The sequence below is a fragment of the Grammomys surdaster genome, unplaced genomic scaffold (assembly GCF_004785775.1).
Source record: "Grammomys surdaster isolate TR1022 unplaced genomic scaffold, NIH_TR_1.0 125896, whole genome shotgun sequence".
NCBI classification, from domain to species: Eukaryota; Metazoa; Chordata; class Mammalia; order Rodentia; family Muridae; genus Grammomys; species Grammomys surdaster.
In genome coordinates this window covers 1,829,369-1,854,634 of record NW_021620720.1, presented here as the reverse complement: position 1 = coordinate 1,854,634, position 25,266 = coordinate 1,829,369, and the positions used below count along the sequence as shown (strand labels likewise).

The window sequence follows — 25,266 nt, the reverse complement described above, 5'->3', positions numbered from 1 at the left end:
GTTATTGTTTACTCTTCATCATGGAAGCCTGTCACTGTAGGACAGAATAGAACTCAATCACTTGAAGTTCAGACCTATTGGTCCTGATCAAATTTAAGACAACCTTAGAAATAAGCTATTGTTTTACCACAGAGCAGCTTGTAAGACACTCTTCTCAATACAGTATATATATTTTGACAGATCTAAGGATTGCCCTGTAAACACAACAGCATTTTGAGAGCTTGAAGATTTTCCATTGTGAAAGTCAGTTGCTAAAATGCCTTAATAGGTCTATATTGTAAATTTTTTCTTTAGTTTTTGTAAGCATCAAAGGCATCAAAGATGATGGGGATTCTTTTTTTTTTTTTTCTGGAAAAGAATAAACACAAAGGACTGTTACGGTTTGCACAGGGTGTGGTTATGTGATCAAAGTTACCCTGCTGCCTGGTAGGCTAGTGGACTTCTGTCTGAGGTGTCTGTTGCAGTGATCAGCAGCCAGAGTAGCTTAACCAGTCTTGTTTCCTAGCAGTAGATTGTGTGGTATTTTTATTGCTCATGCAATAACTAGCTTAATGCTGGTAATATCACATTTTGAAGTGTTAATTTTGTCTTTAAACCTGTCTAGTAAGTGACATGCAGCCTAATTTTATCACCATATTCACCAACCAGCATGGGTAATTATTTTAACAATGCTTATATTTGAGTTCTGCAGTGTATAATGGAATATAGTTCAATTAATCCTTTGGTTTTAGTATGTCTAAAGAATACAGTGAGAAGTTAATTTATGCTCAAGTGGTACCACTTAAAGGCATGTGTTCTTTTAGTATGTAAAATGAAATAGTACCTTGAATTTAAGTAGAATGTACTTAGGCATTGTAGGGTCCTGAAATAGATTTTCCACTACATAATTGAAATCAATGGAGCAACTAGTTTCTCATTCAGAAATGTACACACTAATACTTAGTTTTACTTCCTTGTGGATAACATTTAAGCACTTACTCTGAAGTTTTCTGAAAGTTAACTACAAAGACATTATTAAGGATGGTGGGATACCTGCAAAACTGTGTGGGCTTGCATAGATGACTGTGTCTCATGATTAAATCTTCTGTCTTTTGCAGTGCTCATGATGTGTGGGGAGCACAGAAGGCATTGCTATAGTCAGTCATTTTGTTTTTCTTTTGTAGTTATTTGTTATTTTAGTGTATTGATTATAAAGATACTGTCTATTTATAAATTGCTACTTTGTATTTTATGCATGCTATGTATTTTGACTTTTTTTTTTTAATCTATTGATTTGGAGTATATTCTCATCCTAATAAACAGTTATAGGGGGACTGTTCCCAGTGTTGTCAGATACATGTTTCTTCTAAATGCTTTGGATGTAGCCATGAAAAACTTGCTTCTGATGAGTGAGAAGATAAGTCTTTGCATTGCTGAGTAAACTTGGATTGGGGGCAACAGTCAGTTCAGGTAGATTCTAGATCTGCAGTTCTCTTGTACTCTTGGGAAACATATTTCTAAAAATGGTGGTGACACAGTCTGTACTTTTCTAACTGTCACTAGACACAGGAAAAGCTTCCATCTCTATTAAAATTTACAGTAGATTTATAAAATAAAACTAAGAAAAAAGAAATTATCCAGTGAATGAAAATGACTAAGAGTAGCTTTTAATTTTTTTTTTTTAAACCAAGTGTAGATTTAAATGCTACTTGCACATAGTGGATTTTGGGAGACCTCCAGGCAACATTAGGAATTACAAAGTGACTTGGTTTGCATGTCAGTAAGAGTCTTCATGTTGAGTTAGATCTCAGATGACACACTGCCCTAAGTAAGAAGCATTGCAGTTTTATTTACTCGGACAATTTTAGGCTCAAGCCAACTTTGGTGCTTGACTCTACTTTTCATTAGTTTTAATTTTAGGTGTTTTTTTTAAAACCTGTTATATTCTCCTGAAAAGCCAGTTAGCCATCATACCCTGTCTTTGTCATTCAGAAATGCTGTGCCTTTTTTCATAGTTGTTGCTATGTCAGGAAAAGTTCTCTTTAGCCATTCCACTGAGTATGCTAAATTAGAATTGTAAGCAGAGGTTTCGGCCAATGAGTTCTTTGCTATAGATTTTTTTTTTTTAAATCTGGAGTTTGAATCATGTGTCTGAGCTAGTCTTAGTTCTTTGATTGTTAGGAAAATGAATATTTTAATTTTTGTCATTTCTGACTTCAGTGTTTATAAAAATCCAAATGCTCTCAATGGTTTGAGCTGTTGTGATAATTAATCTCCTTAATCTATTATAAAGAAAAAAAGGTGTACCATTTGGACATTTTTGGCCAACATGAGAAGCAGAAAAGGTTGGGTAATTAAAAAATTAACTGAGGAGAAAAGTGGCTCATAATCCTGAAGAAAATTCAAAACTGCCGGTCATGTCCTTTATGGCAGCACCCAGGAGGCAAAGACAGGATATCACTCTAAGTTCAAGTCCCACCTAGGCTGTCTACTAAGCAGTAGACACCTGGAGTCATACAAAGAAACACTATCTCAAAATGAAACCAAACCAAAATAAAATGTGGCTTTTGTTGTACAGAAAAGGACAGACAGACAAAGACTATGAAAGGAGCCACTTCCACATACTTTGAAGAGCTAGTGAAGTATCAGAAAGGGCATCATGACAGGAGGCCAGAAAGCAACCTGAGCTTTTCCTGGTTGAATACCTCACCAATACAAGAGTTGCCAGTCTAATAATATTTTAAAGAATAGTTTTGTTCTTCTGTATTATAGATGGCAATAAAATGACACAGCATGCTAGAGAACCTTAGCTGTGAGATCACTTTAATTAGCAGTATCCATTTTCCTGAAAATTGGTGGAGACAGTGTTTGAAAGAATATTGTATCCCAGGCAGGTATTAGAACATGTGCAGTGGTGGCACACGCCTTTAATCCCAGCACTCAGAGGCAGAGGCAGGCAGATCTCTGTGTTCAATGCCAGCCTGGTCTACAGAGTGAGTTCCAGGACAGCCAGGGCTACACAGAGAAACCCTGTCTAAAAATACACACACACACACACACACACACACACGCACGCACGCACGCACACACGCACGCACGCACGCACGCACGGGGAAGGAAAAAAATGTGCTGAATTATATTTACACATTAGTTAGAAGATTGAACTAATGGGTCTAACACAGCAGTTGGCTGCTTAGAAAAGAAGGGTTACAGTCCCAGTCTTGTCCTTTTATCTCTTACTACTCCATATCCTTTGACGTGATGATATCCTTGATGTGACTCAACTGGATCATTTCTGGGTCATGTTAGGTATTAAAATCAAATTAAAAATTGTAACTCACATATTAAATTTAAGAAATTAGTAAAATATCAGGTAAATACTTTAGAAAAAATGGTTTGGGACATAATAACTTGATAAAATCATTTTGCTCCATGTTAAATAAGTTGCAAATTTTAAGGACATTTGAAAAATGTCAATGTGTCAGGAAAATATCAACTGTGAAGGAAGGGAGAAACATTTGATCAGCTGCTGCGTCAATTATAAATTGAGAACCCTTTGTCTTATGTTTTTTTCCTGTTTAAAAATATCTGGGTCTTGTTTTGTTTTATAAGGTAAGATCTCATGTAGCTGAGGCTGGTCTTGAACTCGTGATACTCCTGTCTTTACCTCTGCAGTTTTGGGATTGCAGTTATGGGCCACTGTACTTGGCTTGCATTCTGGAAGAGAACTTGTAAAATCATCTTACATACTCTTTAATAATAAATCTCTTTCATAGGCCCTTCAGAGCTAGCTCTCTGGTCCTAGTGACTAAGCTAGGTATGATGGCACATAGCACTTGGGAGGGAGAAGCAAGGAGGATTGGGAGTTCAAGACTCCGTGTACCCCGCCCCTCAGTAAAACAAACAAAATGCTCTCCAATGTGTGGATTAATATTATTATGTGTATGCATATGATTAAATGACATTTCAGGGCTATTGATATGATCTAATCATTATATTCATTTGATTTCCTTTTCTTAGCATTTATTAGGCACAGGCTTGGTAGTTAACAGGTGTGAGCATATTGGCTGTTAACTACTCTTTGTCAATACTAGCTAGTACTAGTACTGCCAGCGACGTTCGTTTGTATTTTTGAGTTTGCAGAACCTACCCTTTCCTCACACCATAGACTCTCAGACCCTCTTACCTCATCTCACTGAGGAGAGAGACCCTGCTTTTCCCACCTGTTCCCTTACTGACAAGCTCTACTCACTCAGGCGTTTTCACAGATCCTCTGAGGAAATAGTGTGCTTCCTTTTCATCTCTTTAAGGAATTGCTGCCCACTGTTCTAGCCTCTATGCCAAATCCTTTCATCATTCGGGTCCAAACATGTTACAGAAACACAGATACAGGCATGAAGTCAACACACTCACCTACACTTACGCTTACACCTGCCTGACATGGGACAATTTAAGAAGCAACACTATTTCATTTGAAAAAAAGTATTACTTTTATTTATTGGGTGTGGGATGGGGCATGGCACAGTACATGGTTGGAGGTCAGAGAACAACCTGAGGGAGTTGGTTCTCTCCTTCCATCACGTTTTATCTGCCATGCAGCAAGCTCTTTATCACTGAGTCATCATGCTAACCCCAGAAACTGTTTTATAGGCTGACTTTTATGTGAAACCAGCTCTGGAGGAAGTAGGTAGGGTCCTTAGTTAACTATTTTTATTTTTTTTTCTTTTAGTTTTTTTCCGAGACAGGGTTTCTCTGTGTAGTCCTGGCTGTCCTGGAACTCACTCTGTAGACCAGGCTGGCCTCGAACTCAGAAATCCTCCTGCCTGTGCCTCCCAAGTGCTGGGATTAAAGGCGTGCGCCACCATTGCCCAGCTAGTTAACTATTTTTATTTCTTTTTTTAAAACATTAAAGTAGACACATAAATAACAGTACTATGTAAGATCTCTGGTTCCCATACTTCCTCTTACCCAGGGATATAGAGTAGACAGTTTGATAGGAAGACAGTTGTTGAGGTGGCTGGTGCTAGAATGAGGAGGGAATCTGGCAACTGAAGTCAATAGCAGAGCTTCAACCTGTGTGGGGTTGGTGTGGACCACTGTTCAGCTGTGTAAAGTCAAGGAAGAAACTGCATAATCAGTGCCCTACGGCCTCCCTTTATCTCTGCCCTTTTGTAATCATATTGTAAGATTCCCAGGGAGGAAATGTATTTTGTTCATGTTTATTTATATTCTGACAATTAACTATTCTATATTAAAATAACAGAATTATAGTTATATAATTCTATAAATCTAGACATAAAACTTTACAAAGCACAAATAACATAACGAACTCCTGTGTAGCCATCCATTAATCCATCTTTCTCAGGGAGGTTTTCCATCTCCCCTTGTTGCATTGATCAGATGAACTCCTGTGTCTTCTTCTCAGTAGATGGATGACTAATAGGATGTGTGGTTGCTAAGGGGACCACCTGCAGCCATTGGTTCTTTTTTTTTTTTTAAAGATTTATTTATTTATTTTATGCATATGAGTACACTGTAGCTGTCTTCGGACACACCAGAATAGGGCATCCAATCTCATTACCATGTGAGCCACCATGTGGTTGCTGGGATTTGAACTCAGGACCTCTGGAAGAGCAGTCAGTGCTCTTAACCGCTGAGCCATCTCTCCAGCCCCAGCTATTGGTTCTTGGCTATTATTTATGGTACTAGTGATATTCAGAGACTCACAGAGTATAACTACCCTTTGTTCACTAAATGTGTCAACCTCCAGCCCTAGAGAATTACCTGTTAATTGTCCCTTCTGAATGACACTTAACTTCTGAGTAGCAAAAACATATCATTCTTGGTTAAACATTATACTAAATTGAAATAACTTTATGTGTATATGTATGTGTGTTGTGTGGTGGACAAGGTGATGGTGATGGTATTGGTGTCTGAACTTGGGAGTCTCACACATTTTAAGTAAGTGTTCTGCTGCAGAGCTAACATTTCTAGCCATTTAATTTGACAATCACATAAGCCTTGTGAACTGACAAGTTGGAATATTTTGAGTTGACTTAGTGTGAGGATAATATATATACACCTTTGAAAGTCTGAAGAGCAAATTAAACTTAATTCATTTCAGAAGTTACTTTTTAATTTATATTTATTTGTTTGGAGTGTGTGTGAGAGCAAATTAAACTTAATTAATTTCAGAAGTTACTTTTTAATTTATATTTATTTGTTTGGAGTGTGTGTGTGTGTGTGTGTGTGTGTGTGTGTGTATAAAGTAGAGGACAACTTGTACCTTATACCTTATGGGTCCTGGGCATTGAACTCAGGTCATCATCTTGCCAACCCAGTATATGATTTTTTGGTGTCTGTATTTTCTTCTCAGTTTTTGTGATGCTGGGAACTGAACCCAGGGCTTCATGCTAGGCAAATGCTCTGTCACTGAGCTTTGTGTGTACTTTCTTAAAAAATAATCTTGCTGGCTTTTATGTTTTTTGAAATAAAATCTCCTAGCCTAGGCTACTCTTGAACTCAAGTAGTACTCTTGTACTCAAGTAGTCCAAGCTGCTTCAACTTGAAACTCTCCTGCCTTAGTCTCCTGAATAATGAGATTTCAGGAGTATATGGCACCATGCCTGGCCTTCACTGTTTGTTTGTTTGTTTGTTTGTTTGTTTGTTTGTTTTGAGACAGGGTCTCAGATTGTAGCCCTGGCTGGCCTGGAACTCTTGGCAGTCCTTCTGCTTCAGCCTCCCAAGTGCTGAGTTTATAGTTGTGAGTCATGACTACCCTATAGTTCCCACTCCTCTTTATATTTTAAGCCCAGCTATCTGAAGATTTGGTTTAAAATGTCCTAAAGTGGACGAATATGCTAAAGTCTATTAGTTAAAAGCTATTCATTTGGGTTTATATAAATTGGGTAGTTTTTACACTCGCTCTTTGTGCCACTGGAGGGTAACATAAGCTGTAGTAGTTACAGTTGAGTACACATCCTTGGAAAAACAGAAACCTAATACTGGTGTGAATGGGATTTTAAAATACTTAACATGAGTTAAGGAAATCCCATTTGTTACTTCAAAAATAACATTTTACTTCATTTTTCAAACATCTATTGTGGTAATTTTCATTCTTCCAGCTGTTTAAAGTAACCATGCCAAATGTAGGTTAGTACCGTCTTAAACATAAAATGTATAGATTTTTCAGTGTGCAACACAACAGTAGGCATTCTTGTAACATTAGTTTGAGAAACCATTTTATTTTGTATAAGGTACATCCTCTGCACGGTGAACAAATATATTACAAATCTGTGGTTTAAAAAAGTATTGCCATTTCATAGTCTCTCACACTATTGTACAGTAACTGTGTTTTCGTCTGACTTGTATACATACTAATTTACTGGATTGAAATTTTCATTTTGAAAAATAATTGAACAGATCTTTCCAAATCAACTATAGAATGCACAGCGCACATGTTGAGGCTGACCGCAAACCTGTCTGTGATTGTTAGACAGAAGTTCCTAACAGTTGCTCTGCATGATCGAAATGTCCTAGTGCTAACTCTTAGCTATGTGAAGGCTGCTTCTGTCACCATAGTTAATCCCTTCTCCTCTGTATTGCCTGACTGAACTATGTTACCTGAACCGTGGTAGCGTGCTACACTTGGAGCGTTGTCAGAGCACTGCTCCCCCTGTGTCTCTCTTCTTTCATGTGTGGTAATAAAGGAGCCCGAAGAGGGCACGTGACTCAACAAGAGTGCTGCCAGCCTCCCTTGACTTGATGCTCTAGCCATCCCACCTCTTGCTGGACACTTTGTGCAGAGTGTAGTTGGCAAGAAAGAAGTGAGACTTGGAATTTGCATGATTGCAGTTTGCCAGGTAGCAGTCATTGTACATGCAGGATAAGGGAAGAAGATAAAGCCTGGGATTGAGACACCATTTCTCCTTGCTGGTTGGACTTTGCCATGCTTCTTCACCCTTGCTTCACAAAGATAATAGAGCACTTGTGGCCCTGAAATACTGAGGTGAGTCTCTTAACTATATGTCTTTATACATATGTCGGAGAAATATTAACTTAGGCCTACCAATATTTCTAATGTTTCTATTTTAATAAGGCTTTTGGGAAAGTTCGCTATTGCTGACCCCTCGCTTCCATGCACGCATGCAGCATTCATGTATGTGTTCCTCTAATGCTAAGACTGGCTTACGCCTCGAGCGAAACGAGCAAAGAGATTTGCTCATATGTTTATTTTCTTTCTTTTTGTTGACTATTACTCAAACTAAGGTTATCATCCCCACTTCCTGTAGTCCCCACTTCCCGTAGCAGTATCTAGCTTTACAGTCTTCTAGTCCCTCCTCTGTAAACCCTTTTTAGGTAATTTTTACTGGCTCTAGACTCTTACTCCTCTAAAGAACGTGGAATGGCGCAAAGGTGACCTTTAACTTCCAGTTTGCCCTTTCTGTTCTTAGTTCTTGTGAAGAGGTCCTATAGGATTACCTAAGCCTCGTTTTTCCTGCTGTTACCTGTGCAGTGGAAGTTATGGACTTCTTTCTCTGAACAGGAGATTGAAAGCACCAACTAATGCAATACATATTTGCCCATCTCAGGCAGTGGGCTTTTTTTTTGTTTTTGTTTTACATTTATTTCATTTCATAATGTATGCTAAGCAACACAAGCTTGCCATGCCCGAATTTGTGTAATTTCTTCTACAACTTTAGGTTCCACACTACATCAAGCACTGTCTGTGAAGAACTGCTCATAAACAAAGCAAGGAACTCTGACTAAGTAACTTGAGTGACCCGATTAGTTGTTGTTGGGGAAACTTCATTCTTAGAAGAGGCCTGCGCCTTTTTCCGATGCTGTTGATCTACCCCGGGTCCTTGCTCAGTTGGCCTCTCCCACTGAGCTGCAGTCCCAGCCCTGTGACCACGTTCTTAAAACAGCATCTTAGTTCTCTGCTGCACACAGAGTGACTCTGGTGTTGGCTGAACCAATGCAATGCAGCCAGGCTAGGACTGGCGTTTATTATTCTTGAACTTTGACTTGGCAAAATTTGGGAAGGCTGGCATAGAAATCATTCTAGAGTGAATGCAACTGCTCCTCTTTTGAAACAATTAACATTTTCCCCCTTTCTGTTTGCCTGCTATCACTAATAGGGCAAAAGAAAGCGAACCTGTCTTTATTAAAGAATTGGGCTATATTTTAAACTCTGATTGTGGCTGTTATAATTTGATGGGCCATACCTATATGAACACAGACTTCGTGATTAATATTAGAACAGTTCATGTCCACATACCAATTCCCTTAGATACCTAAACAAATGTTGAGGATAGCAACAATCAATGGCACATATACATTTCAGGCACTTTAAAGTGCCCCCACCCTTCCCCAATTCTCTTTTCTGCAGAACCTAAGCTATATGCTCCTTAAGCATTGTTTCAGAATATTAAATACGTATCTTTTAGCTGATGTTGATGAATAGTGATATCTTCTAAATGTTCTAAAAATCATATCCAGGTAATTTAGAGCTGAAGGTTGATAGGATTTGCCCTTGTGAACAGACTTTCTCGAACAGTTACCCCAGTCCCGTTTGGAAGTGCTTCTTTCAGTCCAGGTGAAGGAACTAATAACACACAGCTCAAGGCAATCTGCACTGATGTTTCAAGTCGCGGATTGTCTTCTTTCAGAGTCAGAAAATAGTGAGCAAAGCACACTAAGAGAGAAGCTTATCCCTCTGACTGCGTGTCCTGGGAGAGCCCATGGGCAGGGCTCTGTCTTACTGGGAGGAGGTCATAGTGACCAGGAATATGGCTGTTCCTAGGTAGGTCGTATGGACTCTGGATATAGCTGGAGTTATGACCTCGGCCTTCTTGGACCACACTGACTGTGGGCTCTAAGGAATATAGTGAAAAGTGAGTTCAGAGAATAGATTAGATTTGCTGCCTTGGTGGGAGGGAAGAAAGTTCTATTCAACTTGTTTGGGAGAAGAACTGTGGGTATATGTATACATCTGACAAATGCAGGAGGATTTGGATGGAGGCTTGGTCAAGAGATGGAAAAACCTAAGAGTGTACTGTCAGAATCCCAGTCTCGGCTCAACAACAAAAGAGTCAAGACATCCTAGAGCTGTGGGTCTTAGGAATGCATCTAGGATCGTAATTGAGACTGGGAGAGGTGTAAGAAACCGATTTAGCAACTTGTAAATGGCTGTTCTGATTGTTTTCATTTTCAACTTTGGATTTGTATTAACAGTAGTGGAAGTGTTGTGTATACTGGTTCTCCACCCTCACTGTTTCTACTGCTTATCAGTTGTGATTTGTAAGCAGGGTGGCACAAGATTTTGGTTTCCTGCCTTAGAGGGAAGGGCAGTCCTGGGACAGAGTTTCTCCTCAGGTTCCTTCAAATGCAACCAAACAGAAGGGTATGTTATGGAGATAGAGTGAATGGAGGTGAGCTTTTTTTCACTTGAGATGCTGCACTGTTGCCCTGATTTTGCTAAGTTATGTGAGACACCTACCAACTTCATATATATTTTTATTAGATGTCGACAAGGATGGCACATCTGTGTACGGAGCCGCCATGTGCACAGGTGACTTCATTTCTACATAGCTGCTTTCTGGAAGCTTGCAGGTGAGGATGGGTGGGTCCTTAATTGTGGCGTAAGGGTTTTCACTGCTGTTCAAGGAGCAAGTACTAGAACTGCACACAGATTCTTTCATGTAATCTGCAAGGCAAGAGAGATTTCTTAGGACAAACAAGGACATAGGGTTCATTTAAATACCAGAAGCAGACATCAGTCAAACTTTGTGTGCTTTCAGGATCCTGGGGCTAGAAAAGACCATCATACTAAAACATTAAATCTTATTAAATGTCTTAAGGTATGCTTTTTCAGGCATTCGTTTCTCATAAAAACATGCTTTTGGAGGACAAGAAAATGGTTGGTTATTGTTATTAAATAGTAGCCCAATATGTTCACAGTGTATTTTTACATGTACCACTTAGTTTATACAAATGCTCTCTGGCCTCTTATGGGGTGGAAGCCCAGACAGATGCAGTAACTTGGCTAGGGTAATAAGCTAGTCGATAGCACTGCAGAGCCAAGACTTAGATCTATGCTCGGGGACTTCTTTGCCCCATATTTTCTGTGATATCATTCTTCCGAGTTCTCATGACTAGAAGCTTTGATTCAGAAGCAGCAGCATATATGTCTTCTAGTGTGGATGTCAAGAGTTTAGCAGCCTTAAGCAAACAGCAGCATTCCTGCCTTCCAGGAGCCCATGCTTAGAATGAGCTAACTGACGTGTAACCGCTATAAAAAGCTCCAGTCTCAGGTTGGCCTTTGAAATGTGGCTTTATCCCGCTGGATGTGCGGTCCAGGCTCCTCTCACCCAGTCCTTGGGAATGTGTGGGTCGTGCTTGTCTCTGTCACTAGAGCTCAGTTGCTCAAGGGTGCCAAGTGATGTCATCATGAGATGAAGTGACAGAAGCTCTACTGGGGGAAGAAGGTCCCTTAGTGACTTGGAGTCACAGAGAAGCAATTACTACTTTCCTTCCCTTTTGAGGGTGATGATCTGTCTATGCATTCTAGGACTTGCCTGGGTAAAACAATAAATTAATCTGACAGTTGTGACCCTTAGCTGTGGGGCACTGACAGGCAAGGTGTCTGGAAATAAGCCTGAATGGCTGGCGCTTGACAGTCAAGTGTGACCTAAGAGGCCTCTCACCTCTAAATGTCTGTGAAATTCTTAGGGAATCTTCTAGACAACCACCGAAGTTTACACTCCAGGCTGTTGTTACCTAAGCTCCCTGTCCCAGCTTGTGATTTTACTGAAAATGTCATAGTGAAAGTCATGTGGCTCAAAGGGAACTGGCTGTGTAATTGGTTGAAGTAGCTGTGATGTGTGCCGCCCTGAGTGTCTGTTCTACTGCAGATCCAGTGAGGAGCATTTATTCTGAAAGTAGGTAGCTCTTGTTCTAGCAGGCAGCAGCTCCTTGGTTTTGTGTAGAAGTACATTCAACTGTTTCCTTCGGGTTCAGAAGGCTGTGACACAGAGCAGTAACTTTTCCCCTTCCTCCCACCTCTATGCTAATGAAGAAACTGAAACTTAAGAGTGGGGAAGTAAACTTCACTGTCTCTCAGTAGCAAAGCCCTTGTCATCCCAGTTTAGCTAACAAGTTGGAAGAGAGGTTGGCTTCAGTCTGGTTGGTATAAGACTGACCTTTGTAGCACCTGACTCAGGTAAAATCATTCTTGCTAGATAACAAGCAGTCTCAGCCAGTTCTAGCTTGGACTGAAAGGTAGGTAAATAGGTTCTACTTCTGCTGGTAGAAGCCTACCCACATAGAAAAAGGTGGTCTGGGTCCTGCATTGTGACTTGCCTCAAGCCATCTATCTTAGTTTGTCTCTCAGTTCTTCCTTAGTACAGGGGGGTGATGTAAGCCTGAGAACCTCCCAGTCAGTCCCAGTATGGTTGATCTAGAACGCATCAGGCAGTGAGAGAGGCTCAGGGCTTGACTGCGTACCTTGTGGAATTGAGGGATAGCTTATTTTGTGTAGCACTGGAATGAACAACCTTCATTCCAGTTAGATTATTTGAAACAGGTGCTGGGTGTGATTTGGGAGGCATCATTTAGGAGGCAAAAGCTAGCAAATATCTTAGTTTAAGACCAGCTGGGATCACAGCCGGGATAGCCAGGGCTTTATTTATAGTGAGACCTTGTCTCAAACCAAACAGAAAGAAACTTAGTACCTTTGGGGCCTGGGGGGTTGGGTAAGACGGGACTGCTATTACTGTTTAGAAATGAGGCAACCAAAGCTCCGTTTATTAGTCTAATGCTTAGTGCTTAGGACTCAACCACTATCTTATCTGACAGTCAAGATATTTCCCCCTTAGGAGATCTAGTTACCCCTAGTGTAAGCTCTTTACAGCTGCTTCAGTTTATCCTTCTTAGCAATACCAAGGCCTGCTGAGAGGAAAGGCTAAGCTTCAAGCTTAATGACTTAGAGTAGTGGGAAAACCTTAGAGCCGCACTCAGCTGTGTTTTCACTGGAAAGCGAAACAGTGGGATGCCCTCAGTATTTAAATAACTTTTGAATGTTAGCTTTTGTCCATTTCTGTGTACTCGTTTTCCTGGGCTAAGTTGGAGCTGGGGAAGAGTACTAGGCTCAGGACCAAGGGTCTTCTCAAGGTTTGCAGGTCAAGACAGGATGGAAAAATCCGTGGAGAGTGGTGGTTGTGAAGGGTGCTGAATTATCCCATCTTTCCTGAGAACTGGAGGAGATGGGGCGAGGCAAGCTGGAAAACTCAGCTTCAGGAAGCCAAGCTTTTCTCTTGTTGAGTCATCCACCTGCCTGCTATGAGGGCAGGGTGTGGGGAAAAATAACCAGCTGAGCTAGAGTACTTCCTCATCCCCTCTCGCCACGCCCACTCCACTGCCTTCCTGTAGGGCACTGTGCAAAGAAAGGGGAAGCCTGCAGTCCCCCAAGTGCCCCTGAATTTACTCTCCTTGTTTCCTCCTCTGGACCATATGTAGCCATTCATATTATCACAGTCTGAATGGGTTTCTGAAATGAGCACCCTTATTTTTTTTTGAGGAAGCACAGGACTAGGGAGGAAATGACTTCCCAAAGTTGCTCTATGGAGTGTTCTGCACCTATCAAGATAAGCCCCAATTTAGGCAATCGTATGTGGAATCCCAGGCATTAAGTATCTGTTGCTCACCTCTGAGCTACTGCTATCAATAGGAGGCCTGCTGCTTCTGTTCTTGGGGTTAAGTTCCCATTCTTCACTTCAATGAGAGAGGGGATATGGGAAGGGATGGGTCAGAGGATCTGAAGTCCAGAGAATACTGGCCAGCCACAAAAGGGATTTTCAGTGGCTTCTAAATGTCTGAGAACCCAAAATTAATTGGAGAGGCATGGAGCTGAGGTGGCAAGGGAGCACAGGCTGGGGTGACAGTACAGCTCTGGGGTCCCCAAGGGAGCACAGGCTGGGGGTGGCAGTACATCGCTGGGATTCCCAGACAGAAGGTGGAGAGAAGTGGATTTTTTTCTGTCACACTTTGAAAGCATGACAGACAAGGAATTGGACACGAGACAGTTTATTGTACAGTCATTGCTGAAGAGGAAAGGGAGGTGCTTAGCTGTGTCAGCAGTCTCCTTCAACCTCCCAGGGTGACAGAGTTCCCAGTTACAGAGAAAAAAGTGGATGCTACCTGAATTAGGTCTTTTAAAATGTCAGAGTTGTAAGGGGCCTTAGAGGTGGTGCTATTGTAACTGTGCCTTTTAAAGAGGAAGAAGCCACGCCCCACAGATACTGCTGTGTCTAGTGAGCACCACACAATTGAACTGGAACCCAAATCTTCTCATTCTCTGAGTCCTTCTCCCCCTCCTCCCACAGTTTGGAAAGCATCCAGACTTTAATTAGTCCTGCTGGGTTTGGCCTTGCCTTTTTTGCTTTAGGAAATAGTTTAAAGTGGTGATGTGAAGTAGCTGATCCAGATGTTTGGGGATTCAGCCACCAGGCAGGATTGTTCCATGTGTTTTATAAGCTTTTCTGTAAAGTTCTACACTAATATTTCACTTGCCTCTCTTTGAACTCTTACTGTGTCATGTTGGCTCCCAACACTTGATGGTACATTTGCCTACACAGTTCTCTCTAATTTAAAAGCTGATTAGAGGCAGTGACGAATCTGGCTGCTTGCCTGTTAGAGCCTCCCATGCACTCAGATGATCCCATAAGACAGGAATGCAATGATGAAGGCAGAGACTGGCTTTCATTGGCTTTGTTTTACATTTATGGTTTAGAGTTTAAAAGTGGTTTCCCGAAACACCATGCACAGGATGACAGGGTGTACAGGGGAGGTGTGCTTGTATGCTAATCTCAGGGCCTGTCTGAGCTATTCTCCACTGAGTCATACTTCTTCACAAAGCCTCAAAGGCCCTGGAAGAGCTGTCTAGTCCCCATTCCACACTGAGAAAGAAACTGAGGCTTTGGGTCACAGTGACCAAGTGGTACAATTGCTCTTCTGTTGGCCACCTCACATACCAAAATGGTGTTGCCTCCATTCCGGCGATTTAAGGCAGAACCCTCAGAAACTTTCCATAATAAAGCTCCCAGGGGATTACTGCCTGTGGGCTGGCATGGAGTTTGGGAATGGGCTCCCTCCTCAGACAGGTCTCCAGGGGTTTGCATATCCTAAACCAAGCTGATGGTCACTCAGCCTTGATGTTCTCTTGCTTGTAGAACACAATGCCACCTGGGTCTTGCTCATCCCACTTCTGATAGCCATTTCCCCAAGAGTTGTACACAAGTTGCTCTCCTTGGTTAGGAGATGGCCATGCTAGGTCTGAAAGATGAGAACAGAAACCTGGGAGAGTTTAGACAAATGATAGTTGGGTAATAGATTGCATAAAGATATCCTCAGGTACTCCATGCTGCAATTGTGGAGTGCAGAGCTGCTCCATCTACTGCAAAAGAATCTGCTGTGGGTGTAAAGATCTGAGTTTGAACACACTTGCTAGAAGATTCTGGTGTAGAGCTGGATTTAGAGTATCAGTTGGGATCTTTGTTGAATTTTATTACTGTTCTTTCAATTTGACTGAGATTTTGAGACATTTCCCAGAGACATCACATTGGTTCCACTTTTATAATATACAAAAGCACTTCCCATCCAACTTTATTGGACACCCAAAATAACCTTGTTAGATAAAAAGACAGGCATGAGTCAACAGGCATAATTATCCCAACCTTGCAGATGAAGAAACAACCTTAGGAAGTACAGGGTTAATAAGTGACAGGGTTCCAAAGCTCCCTGCCTAGCTCACATGTCCTAGCATTTAAACCTAGGACCTAATCCAGGACTGGACCTGATCTTTGGTTTTGGCTTCCCCTGTAGACTTCCTAGAGGGATGGTCCACCTTGTATGCCGTTCCTGTGGCGCAAACTTCAGTCTTGGCTTCCCTGCTCTTAGGTGCAGAGATCTCTTGAGGGTGAGGGCCATACAGTATTAACACTGGTTATCATTTGCATTACTTGTGCCCCAGAAAGGTGGCAGGTGCAGGGTGGTGTTCCTTGTCAGTACAGTGACAGAAGGCCTCTGGGGCAGGTAGATTGACTTTATTTCAGATTTATAATCAATTTAACTCATACTAATTTGTTGGATCATGACGATCCAACATCATTACATTTCTACATTTCTGAAGACATTTAGTTGGCATCTGTAACAAACCCACAAGTGTTTGCTAAGCAGGTGCAACTGCAATGGAAAGATGAATTCATTACCATTAGGATTGTTCCTCCTGGGCAGAGCCGCCCAGTGACTCTGGGTCCTGTGATCTTTTTAGCTTTTTTATTTTTTTAAGGGGCTCAAGGTTTGCAGTTTCTCCCAGGTAGAATTCCTTGCCATCTCAGATCTGTAATCCCTTGCTAAGCCCTGTGTAACAGGACATCAGGATTAGATACTCTACCTTTGAAGCCTTTGTCCATAATGTATGTGTTCTGACGTCTGTCCATCCCGCAAGTGCCTGCATAAAAACAGAAGGAAAGAATACCAGGTGAGGCTCCCTAGACCACCGGTGTCTCTTCCTCCCCATGCAGTCTTCCTCTTTTACCAAGAAAATAGTTGTTTGCTCCTAGCAGACTATTCCAGATTCAATCTATTCTAGATAATTCTGAACACAGAGGGATTCTTAAAAGGCTCATTACATTAAGATGGGCTCCAGTGCCCTCTTTTCTTTGGCTTTCCTCTTAACCTGCTCCTTGCAGGATGCCGTCCATGATTTCTGTAGGTGAAGCCTGTGCCAAGCTCTGGGGGCACAGGGTTAAGAAATGAAGCCAGACCAGTGCTTAGCTGGAGGAAAAGATGCAGAGAGTTCTGATTCTTTTTGTTTTGTTTTTTGTTTTTTGTTTTTTTGTTGTTTTTTTTTTGGTTTTGGTTTGGTTTTTCGAGACAGGGTTTCTCTGTGTAGCCCTGGCTGTCCTGGAACTCACTCTGTAGACCAGGCTACCCTCGAACTCTTGAACTCAGAAATCCGCCTGCCTCTGCCTCCCAAGTGCTGGGATTAAAGGCGTGTGCCACCACTGACCGAGAGGTCTGATTCTTTCTCTTGGTTTGGAAACAAAGTTTCTCACCCGTTAGCTCTGATCCTGCCTTTCCTGGATCTGGGGGTGCCAGAGAGAAGTAACAAGTAGGTGGGGTACTTGATGATCATCTTTCCAGGAAGAACAGTCATTCCTGACCACAGCCAGTTTGCTTAGTTACTCATTTTGAAGGGGGTGGAGGAGGAGAGCTTTGTCCTGAAAATGCTGTGAGTGTTTTTCAGCCCCAAGGAATTATTTCTTCATTTTGTTGTTAGTTAACGTTTTCTTGGGTTCCCAGAATGCATGGTCCTCAGCCCTAGCTAGAAGCAGGACATAGACTTGAGTTGATTGCTACAAGTCCTCCTAGGGGTGGGAGCAGGTCTAGCCTTTCCATGTTGGGACAGTAATGTTTAACTTACAGTTAACCCCTTCACTCTCACTCTGTTGGTAGTTTTTCCAAATATTGATTATATATATATGTGTGTGTGTGTGTGTGTGTGTACACATAAGTGCAGGTGCCCACGGATGCCAGAGGTATTCAATTCTCTGGAGTTCCAGGTGATATGGCTGCTGGGAACCAAGAGCAGTATGGGTTCTCAACCAGATACACCCTGGTCTTTAACTAAAAACAGTCTCAAAATATATTGACTCTACCTAACTTTCCCACGTTTTTTGCACTGAAGACAAACCCGCTGATACTTGGGTCCTTCTTCCATATAGAGTTCATATCTATCTTGTCTTACATGCCTCCCTGAGAGATAAAACAGAACTGAGCTATTCTAAAATGCCTGTAGCAACCCATACCCTTCAAAAACATGCAGCAAGCCATATTGTCCTGGATTTATCACTTAATAGTAGTCATTGAAGGAAGGAGGGTACATATAATGTTAGCCACCACCACCCCTTTTTTATAAAACAAGAAACAGAGTTATTCTCTCCTAGTGGCCACAGCCTGCCTAGCTGGTCATGAGCTAACAAATGACTGTGACGCTCTGGCTACAGTGGTTGAAGGTCTGTAGGACAGGAAGAACTGGGGCTGAGCCCAGACGATGCCTCGTACTCCTGTTTAGACCTCAGGGTGGCGTGAAGGTAGTGATTAAAAGTCCAAGGGTATTGAATGCTTGGCCATAGCTGAGGAACACAGAGCCATCAGGGTCCTTGCAGCCATGCCTGCTCAACAAGACAAATTCTGAACCTTCATGCTTCCTGGACCAGAGATTTGTGGAAGTTGACTCAGTTTTACTAGACCACGAGTCCTACCTGGAGCCGTCCAGCATACTAAGGCCTTTCCCCAGGGTGCCTGCCCTAGAGGAGCTACTTATAGAGAGGCCACATTCTCTGTCCATCCATTATATTTCTTTGACATTCATTTCTGTTACACATTTCCCCTGTCAGGACTTAGTTGTCAAGTGTCTTTTGACACCTCTCTCAGGGTACTAGGTTCAAGCTCAGTATATGAGTCCAGAGATACTGGGAGAAGATGTTGCCTATCTTTTCCCAGTCTCTGCTTGACAATCCTACCTCATTTTCTAAGAAGATACAGTTTGGGCCACTGTTAGGTCTGGAGCCTTTCTGGAAATCATTGAGCTTTTTTGTCCAGAAAACCAGCCTTCTGTTACCTATACCGTGATTGGGCTGCGTATTGCAGAATGGAGGGAATATAGCTAGGCTGTGTCCTGTCCACAAGCAACCCCAATTTACCTACCTCAGCTAGCATGGTGGGGTAAAAAGGGTAGTGGGAAAGGCTAGGATAGACTGCCACCTTTGGGTAGGGCATAGGGACTATAGACTAGTCATGGGAAGGCTCCATAGGGACAGGGATGGGGTGTAGAACAGTCTGTTCTCAGGGTGGAAGGAAGGGCTGGGGGGTCTGACCTGGTGAGTGTGGCTCAGCATGGCGGCTGAGGTGTCTAAGTTCAATGTAGAAGTCCTCGGGCGGGTACCTGGCCTCCAGGGCACTGATCTGGAAATGGGAGTCTAGTGAGAGGAATGACAGGGAGGAGCCATTATTCCCAAGGCCTGGATGGCAGGAGAAGGGGGTGGGAAGCAAAGGATGGGGTGAGGGGCAGACCAGAAGGAATCAAGGTCTTCATGTAACATCCAGAGGGGCTGGGGCATCTGTCTTTTTCTCCTCCCTTCCCATTCCATTCCACCCTCTACTAGGGCAGAAGGAGGAAGCCCTTGAAAAGTGCCAGGAGGAGGATCCTTTTCCATGGTGGCAAATAAACTTTCTGCTCCACCTGGGAATCTCTATATCCCATCCCTAAACTGGGCCATAACCACATGCTCCCTGTACACTTAACCACTGGGGAAGCCATGCTCAGGACTCAACTCGTTCGATTTGAGATGGGGCAGCTCCCTTCGGTACAGAGATCAGGGTGGGACTGGTGGGGAAGATGACTGAAACCGCTACTGACCTAACACGTTCACATAGCTGTAGGGGGTCCAGCCTGCTGTGTCTCTGTCAAGGGACTTGTTACTGAGCTGTTTGGAGAGGAGACAGTTAATACCTCATCTCTCTGCTGCCCTTCCCCAAGTTGGTGCTTGGCCCAGCCTTAGTGAACCCATCCCTGACATGGTCCTGAGCCCCTAGGCCCCGGATAACCAGATGCTATGTTATATGACAAGCTATCCTGCTGTAGTTGAAGCTAGTGAGAACAGAACATACCCAAACCAAGTTCTCAGGCGCCTGTGGCATACATGGGTAGAAACAGACATGCAGAGCTATGACGCAGGAAAAGAGGCTCTGTCGGTTCCCTGTGTGTAACGGCATCTCCAGCACAGAGGTACAGCTGCCTGCAGTGCTTGCCCTCTGGGCCATATATGAGAGTCTCTTTCATGTGACTAATGGTGCAGTACCCTCCCTGCATTCTCTTAGCTGCCCTTTGTGTGAAGCAAGGATGTTACTTCAGACATGGAACCATACTCATAGACACACAGGAGCCAGAGGCAAAAGTTGGCTCTTGAACTCAGATCTTAGCTGCCTGTCCCCTCAATGGCATCATGCCTACCTTTTGTGCAAATGATCTGCCAGGAGGGGTTCTTGACTACATAGGGCCAGTCTCAGCCCCTGTGAGGTGTGCCAAACCAGAGGGTCAGCAACTGGCCTCCTCTTCAGTACCTCCAGTTCTCTACTGAAAGAATGGCTGACTCTTAAATAATGACATGGCCTGGAACCTTTGTCTCATCCCTGGCTGGTACCTCTAGCCTGTTGCAGCTTTGATAACATGGCTGTAGTTAATCAAGAGCTACTTGTTGGGCAATTAAATTCTCTACCCTCAGCTCCTCAAGCTGGAAACAAGTATTGAGTAGAAGATGGCAGGCAGAGTGGTCAAAGCTATTGGGCCTATAGGTACCCTGCATGCAACCTGCCTGTTTGATAGAAAAGCAGACCCAGGTCTGTGGGCTGATGGTCAATGTTCAGGGAACAAGTGGGGAACATTCTCAGCTGCAAGGAAGACGCCCGAAATATGAAAGTTACGCTCCTGAGCCAGGATAGATGGTGCAGGAAGCCAGGTGTTCTGGGATTGTCACTCGCTAAACAGTCCTGCCATTCTGAGTATGTGTGTGTGGCACGTGTTTAGGTGGGTGTTAGGAAGTGTGCATAGCAAGTACCCCCTCAGAAACCTTATCTTTAGTGGGCTGTTGATGTCTGTCTCTCACTGGTCCATCAAAGGATGCACCACATGCTGTCTACACACATATATGCTAAGACATCTCTTTCTAAGGTTTGTAATATTTGTCACTAAGGACATCTGCCTATTCTATGACCGAGTGCTGTGCTTGGAGCTGTCAGGGAGGACACTGGTCCACCCCAACTCCCCTTTTCAGCAAGAACACTACAGTGTTTGGGTTCACATCAGACGTGCATATTTGATGAAGTTTATGCTCAAGTTTAAGAGGCATCAAGTGGTTAATTGAATGAACTACAGTTGCTTTAATACATTGCAGTAATCCATGATAAGTAATGTGTATGGTATACACAGGTGTGAGATAGGATATCTATCTGACATGTGATATTACTATGTTCTGGTAGATACTAGTTAACTACGCCTGAGATACAGGCGTGTGCCAACGAGTGGGCAATGTGGTGTGGTTTCATGGGATAGAGCTTGTCTACATACAACATACTCTTTCCCTGTTACACGATTCAGAGGATTCTCATGTCCCACGAGTCCTAGGACTGCTCTTAATGTAGAATTTCCACACAGCCTTTATGTGGGGGTGCAGTTCCTTCCTGGGCAGAGGGGAGTGCTAAATGGAGAGAATAGTGGGTGAGGATTGGGGAGCCAGGGGGCCAGTACCTTGGTGGGGCTGTTCCTGTCCAGAGTGCTGGCCTGGCTGGTGGCAGGCCCCCCACACGCCAGTGTGTGGTAGCTGGCATTGGAAAAGCACTGGGCATGGCTGCTACTTTGAGACAAATCTGGGAAGAGAACAAGGAGCCATATTCCATTATACACCTGCCCTTGGTTGAGATACCCCCCAAACTAATGCTGGGGGTGTGCAGTTTTGAGCAGAGAGGCAGCTGATGTCCCACATCCTCCAGCAAGCAGGAGAGAGCCCGCCAACTCTGTTCTCACTAATGCCTGCCCTCTTTGCAGCTCACGGACCAGGCTGGCTAGTATAGGGCAGCACGGCCAGCTGGAAGCTGCTGAGTGCTGGCTCTAACAGTTCTGTGTCTCTGAGTTGCTATTTTGGGTGGATTGACTTTCTCTTGAGTTCCCTTATGTTCAGACCCTAGTAATAAGCACTTCGAGAACTCCATTCTTGTTGACCCCAGCTCTTCTGAGGATTCTACAGGACTGGAAAAAATCCAGCCCTTCCTGCTCATTGTCATAAACTCGAAAGTTCTATGAGCCTTGGCCTTCATCAGAGGATGTTGCTTTGGCTTGCCCCAGGGTGGCTAGGAGGTCTCTAAATGCATTGTCTATACTGGGGCCGGCTCTTTCTATCTTGTTCCTGGCATAGAGCTATCACACAGAAGGTGACACTTAGCAGCAACGGCACATGTGGTCTGGGCACTCTGAAATTAAGCAAGCTATGAGCCATTGGAAAGGAACCACTCTCTCTCAACAGGGCAGTTTGGGAGCTTCTACTGGTTAGCTAAATATGAAGCACAAAGCCTTCTCTTCAAGGTCCCAGTCCAGGGGAAAGCAAAGGATCTGGTGCAGTTGCATACATACCAGCCTACCACAGGATGCCCATTGGCATTTCTACCGTATGTAGGCACATGTAGGCCTTTCCTACGTAAGGCACCACCTTTGCCAGTATGCTTCTTACACACTCCTTGGGGATGGCCTGAGACCATCCCAGAGGAAGCAAAAAGTGGATAGGATACAGCTTATCACGTGCCCTGGCTTCACACTGGGGAACTATTGTCTGGGTTGCTTTAAAAAGTCACTACTTACTGTGCATGCTCCTGTAGGCACAGCCATGTGAGGAGGATTGGGAAGTGGAGAGTGGCACTCAGACTTAGCTGTTAGGAGCTTGGGCTCCAGGAAGCAATTCCTCTTGGAATACCACATATTGCTCCCACCCCATTTTGTCTCTCTGGGGTGACCATCCCCAGCCACCTATCTGCAGATTTGACCACCCATGTTGATCCAGAATGTGGATGTCCTGAGAAGACCACGTGCTTCCTACCAGGTTGTATGGGTGAAGAAGAGATGCTGAGGCATAGCCTGACCTGAGAGAGAGTAGTCTGTGCTGGTCATCCTCATGGCTGGGGTATAGGAGACACGGGGAGCCAGGTCACGGCCTTTCTCTTTCTGCCGCCTCCGTCGCCAGGCAAACAGACCCAGCAACACCACAGCCAGGAACAACAGGAGGATGATGCCTGTGACGGCACCCACTGAATGCCGCTCTGCTCCCAGAGCTGGACTGATCTTGGTGTAGGGATTCAGCTCGTCCATCATGAGGGCAGCTGTGGGCAGAGAGAGGCCTGAGCCAGAGGTGGGCCTGATCCCAATGTTTCCATCCTGCCTTTGCCCCTTCACCCCTACCTAACCCAACCCTGTCTAACCCAACCCTCACAGTGCCTCCATTTCTTCCAATGCCAGAAAGTGATTGAGTCTCAGGGCTACAAGGAGAAAATGTGACTTACGTGTGAAGCAAAATAAATGCCTGCTGAATGCTGACCCACGCGTGAGTTAAAGTTACTTGCTTTATCACGGCAGGCCTACAGAAAGGGATCTAATTATTTACCCTTTCTACATGATTGGGAAAAAATAAATAAACTGAGTCACTAGGGTTAGGGAACTTGTCTAAGTTTACCCAACCAGTAGTTCAGTCAGGAAAAACTGGCTTCAGCTACTCCTCCTGCTCTACCAGCTATGTGACTTAGAAGGTTCGTGGGAACAGCAACTCCAGCTTCCTTGGGGGTTCATAACACCAAATGATAGACTAGCCTTGACAGCTGGGAACTCTGACTGCCTTTTACCGCCCCAAGACACCTCTTGATTATACATGTGTGGCTGAGTCCCTCTGAGACCGCCCTGGCAAGGGTCTGACCTCTAACTATGCAGCATCTAGACCTTCCCTTGGTTTTCTGCTACTGGCTGGAAAAAGCGGGTTGTCACTACCAGGAAGGCAAATGTTGCATTTGCCTCAGCCACCTAGCTTTACATTGCAAAGTAAGTGTGTCTGATGTGGGTTAACTGAGAGCCTGCTTTCTGTTTCCATCTTCTAGAACCAACAATATCCTCCCACGTCCACAAAACAAAAGGATTTCCCATGCACAAAGCCATCATTTACAGAGGGCTCACATGTGCCAAGCACTGTGCTGAGACCTTTCTTGAATTGATCCCTCTCTGCTGTATCATGCAATGTCACCTAGGCATAGAGCTAGAGTCAAATTGAGCCCTTTGGACAAAGGTTAACATCTACTCTATTGAATGTAGAGTAAAAGACCCAGCAAAGGAAATGACCTGCCCAGAGACACCTAGGAGGGAGTGGCAGAAGTCAAACTAGGCAGGTGTTCTAATTTGGCGTCCTTTCCCAGCACTGGCTTGTGGTTCATTCTTGCCTCACTCATGAGGGAACTACTAGAGGATAGAGAAGCTGTGAAGGGAGGTACCCAACTGTGAATAAAAGGTAATGTCATAGAACTCAACTGGCCTGCTTAGAACTCTCCGAAGCCACCAAGCACTGGACCCTTTCCACCCTGTCCAGGCACCTTGCCATCTCATCTGTATATTACCTTGGTCACACCTGATTCCTTTGAATCCTGGGCTGCAATAACAGGTACCAGTGACGTGGTCACAAGTGGCATTGTTCATGCACTCACATAGCTGCTGACACCCATATCCAAAGGTTCCAGGGGCACATCCTGTATGGCATGCAGAGTGCAAGCAGACAGTGAGACACAGCCACACTCCACTCCTCCCACTCCAGCTGGGGAAGCTCATAGCAAGAAGTCAACTCTGTCCCACCCACAGTGAAGCCTATTGAACTGGATTGCCCATTGTGCATAGGTAGCTGGGGATGTGTAGAGACAGGGCACACCCCTCCCTCCTGAGCTCATTTAAAGAGCTGGAAAATCCTGCCTTCATCTGGTCCCTCCTTGCTCTGCCCATCACACCCCAGCCCTATCGAAAGTGGAGAGAGAGCCTCACTGCGTGAGTGTATAGGGTTAGCCCTCAAGTCTCCTCAGAAGTTGTCCTCAAAGTCTGGAGTACAGGAGCCCAGTGCCCAGGATGGGGGTTGAGTATCAGGAGGATGGGGTTGAAAGAAGCAACTTTCCCAGGTTAGGGCAGCTTACTCTGTTCACAGTGGCGCCCAGAGAAGCCTGTTCGACAGGTGCATTTCCCAGTGATGTGGTCACAGCTGGCTCCATTCTGACACTGACATATGTGCCCACAGTCCTTCCCAAAGAATGCTGCAGGGCAACCTGCAACAAGACCACAAGTCACAGTTGGTGTGGGCTCAGGGAAACTGAAGAAATGTTGCTGGGACCAGGCTGGTCTGCTGCATCTTGCGCAGCATGGGATAAAGGCTAGCAAGGCCCACAGAGACATATGTACCCACTGAACCTTGGGCTAAAGGGGAGGAGGGTAGGGACAAGGTTATTCATGCAGCAAGGGCCTCAGCAGCAGAGGACAAGCTCTGGCCTCTTTGCTGTGCAACCCTGGGATTTCTTCCCCATGGTCCAAGGGTCTGATCTTGTTGATTGTCGGGATACCCTATAGCCCTGACCTTTCAGGACTTTGGATGATCCTGAGGT

General features: G+C 44.0%; 1 protein-coding gene across 3 annotated transcripts in view; it reads right to left on the bottom strand.

Annotated features, from left to right (window-relative positions):
* Positions 1-7,197: 7,197 nt before the first annotated feature.
* The window catches only part of Megf11 (multiple EGF like domains 11), a 325,074-nt gene continuing 307,005 nt past the window's right edge, over positions 7,198-25,266 (bottom strand). Inside the window, exons 17-25 of one of the 3 annotated variants that reach the window (XM_028752345.1) lie at positions 24,805-24,933; positions 24,244-24,372; positions 22,732-22,968; positions 21,350-21,468; positions 19,463-19,529; positions 18,921-19,022; positions 16,433-16,489; positions 10,481-10,687; positions 7,198-9,856 (exon numbers count right to left, since the gene is read on the bottom strand). In XM_028752345.1, the coding sequence (XP_028608178.1) occupies positions 9,690-9,856; positions 10,481-10,687; positions 16,433-16,489; positions 18,921-19,022; positions 19,463-19,529; positions 21,350-21,468; positions 22,732-22,968; positions 24,244-24,372; positions 24,805-24,933 (1,214 nt within the window). In that variant the 3' untranslated portion in view covers positions 7,198-9,689. Of the gene's footprint in view, positions 9,857-10,463; positions 10,688-15,593; positions 16,222-16,432; positions 16,490-18,920; positions 19,023-19,462; positions 19,530-21,349; positions 21,469-22,731; positions 22,969-24,243; positions 24,373-24,804; positions 24,934-25,266 lie in introns of those variants that run through there. The other 2 variants (XM_028752346.1, XM_028752347.1) reach the window with 2 other exon arrangements.